General features: G+C 39.9%; 1 protein-coding gene across 1 annotated transcript in view; it reads right to left on the bottom strand.

Annotated features, from left to right (window-relative positions):
- The window catches only part of CERS6 (ceramide synthase 6), a 302263-nt gene that overhangs the window by 196279 nt on the left and 103194 nt on the right, over positions 1-2790 (bottom strand). Inside the window, exon 2 of the mRNA XM_003795162.3 lies at positions 1346-1451. Within this exon, the coding sequence (XP_003795210.1) occupies positions 1346-1451 (106 nt within the window). The remainder of the gene's footprint in view (positions 1-1345; positions 1452-2790) is intronic.

Here is a 2790-nt window from a genome sequence, read left to right as displayed (position 1 = left end):
TATTGTTGGTAAATTTTAAGCCTTTTTAATTCTGTGAAGGCAAAAAGTGGAAACCTAATAATCACATGTATATGTAAAAATAATTTTTAAAAAATTAACCCCTAAAACTGCCAAAATGGCTTTTCCTAAAATTCCATTCATTCTTCTTTTCTTCCTAGCAAAGAAGTTAAAAAAAAAAAAAAACCACCTGGGAAAAAATACTGCTTTTAAAAGGACAGAGAGAGAGAGGAAACCCCTAGAGAATTTTGGCAGAAATGAAGATAATAAAATAAACAAAGGTGTTTGCATATTTGAATTAATAGTTGTAAGACAAGAGACAAATAGTACAAATGGCTAGCAAAGCAAATACCAAAAAAGGAACAGAATTTGCTTAACACTGTCAAATCACAGCTCAGAAGCCTGAGTAATTCTCCCAGAAAAATGAAAGAGGGAAAATGAACCATTGAATGTATAAACCCACAATACTTTTCACAAAATGTTTTACTTCTCCTGGTGTCTGCTTCTCTCTTGTCCAGGCCAGAGTAAGATGAGACTGATGAGAGTGATACGAGATACATGGGTGCAGGACACGGGAACTCTGTCTCTGCTTTGTTTTCTTAACAGCTTTTGACCGAAGGTTTGGGACTTCTGGTCTTTTCCCCCACTCTTCATTTTGAAGGAGGTATCACCCTGAAGTGGAGGCAGTCTTTCTCCCCACCACCCCCTCCTGCTCTTCCCATTCCTACTCTGGACTTCAACTCTCACCAGATGGTGTATCTCCTGTCTTCTATTCTCCATAGGGAATAACCCTTCACTTACAACTTTCCAGACCCTCATCCTTCATTCCTTCATGTTGCAACGCTGTTCTTCTTCAATTAGACCTTTTTTTGTTGTTGTCACTGTTTGTGTTTTTCTATCACAACTCCTAGAATCTATGGACAACGCTATAGGCCAACAGGCCCCTTGCTGCAGACACGCATCGCACAAATCATACTTTTCAGCTTCACCCAGTTGCCCCCACAAAGTCCCACCCAGCCCTCCTCCGTATTGCTTCATGCCAGGTGAAATTAAAGGAAGCACAGAGTTAGACTAATCTCTATCTAACCAAGACCGGTCTTCACAGACAGGCTACTGACCGTCAACCTGAGAGTAAACCAGTAGGTCTAAGACGTGCCCAGTTTTATTCCTCCCCTTCCATTTGCATCTCATCCCAATGCTGTCGTTAAGAGTCTTTCTGAGAACATGCTTCCTTCTGAACAAAGCTAAGAAAAGTTTATTCTCAAAATGTAGACAATAAGGAACTGAATGACTGCAGGCTGAGAATGGTGATTGGGACGATTGATACTGCAGGAAAAGACAAGTATACCTTGGTAATTGCGGTGAAGACCTTTTCCAGAATGGCATTGGGCTGAGCAATTTGTGGTCCACTGGCCTGAATGTTGAGGGCTATGGCACATGGTTTGGCTACAAATCTAAAAATTAAAAGAAAAAGAAAAAAAAAAAGCAGACAGTCAGAAGTTATTCTTTGTATAGCTGTTCTTAATGCCACCAGTTACACATCCATTCCTCCAATGTCCCAATGAAGTCCTGGTAGGAATTTATGAATGTATGTTGTCAATATTCATATCAGTAACTATAAAGCAGATTTAATATCTTTTTCTTCTTTAGTTTAGTTTTTAGCTTTCTTTTAGTTTTCAATAGTAACATTAAAGAAATCCTTTAGCCCCCAATCTTCAAGTTCTAACGAGACTCAGATAGAAAGACTACCAGGTGAAACTGTAAGTGTATGAGATATATAAAGAAAACAAACTATGATTTTAAAATGATACAATTCATGCTCTTCTCACACATGGCAATAGTCAAGTGTTTACTAAGCATCTAATTTCACATGAAGAAAGAGTGTTTCTGATCACCCCTCGTCATAAACTTGGCCATTTGTATTCCTATAATCAAAGTGTGCTATCTTCATCCCCAGTCCCTTGTGGCTTCTTAAAAATCTCTGCTTGGGGGTTATTTGCTTCTTTCTCATAAGACGTAATAAAGGATGTCAAAGGGCATGACGTCCAAAGTTGAAAAGTCCAAAATGTTCGTTAAGCATCAGAGGAATTGTTTTTATCCTAAGCCAATGTCTTGGTCAGGGAAGAACAGGAAGACGGATCTTCCTGTATCTGGCCACACTGGCCTGGAAATGAGGCACTGAAGGACAGCAGGAATGCACAGGTCCCAAAGCCATGGTGACATCTACTAATGAAGCTGTGTGAAAAAAAGAAAAGCATCTACAACTTCTAAGAGTTGTTTTAAACTAGCTCTCACAATCTGGACACGCTGGTCCAATCCCCCGTGGCTTTATTACCCTGTAACTACCTGCTCGTCTAGAACCCAGCCTTTTCTTCATCTCAACAGTGCAGAGTCTAATGCAATAACTAATCTTTTCATCTTTGCATACACCAGGACAGTGCCTAGACACACACGGGAGGAGGTCAAGAAAGGCGCCACTGGTTAACTTCAGTGGGTCTGTTTTTAGTGTTGCTACCCCGGTGCTGAGTATGGCCGACAAGTTTGCAGATACAGGAGGCTCCCAGGTTACAAACGAGAGGTTTGTATAGGTTGTATAGGTTTGTTCTTATGTCGAATATGTATGTAAGTTGAAATGGGTACATTTACTTATTACTTGTCATAGCCTCCGTTCATAAGTGTGAGTCATACATCAGTTGGATATCTGTAACTTGGGGATTTACTATATTCTCTGTGTGACCCACAACAATGCATACACAGGAAGTAGGACAGTCAAACAATTTACTCAAAGGAATC

Source organism: Otolemur garnettii, unplaced genomic scaffold (genome assembly GCF_000181295.1).
Source record: "Otolemur garnettii isolate 467f Iridium unplaced genomic scaffold, OtoGar3 scaffold00090, whole genome shotgun sequence".
In the NCBI taxonomy this organism is placed as follows: domain Eukaryota; kingdom Metazoa; phylum Chordata; class Mammalia; order Primates; family Galagidae; genus Otolemur; species Otolemur garnettii.
This window is presented reverse-complemented; position numbering and strand designations above follow the sequence as displayed.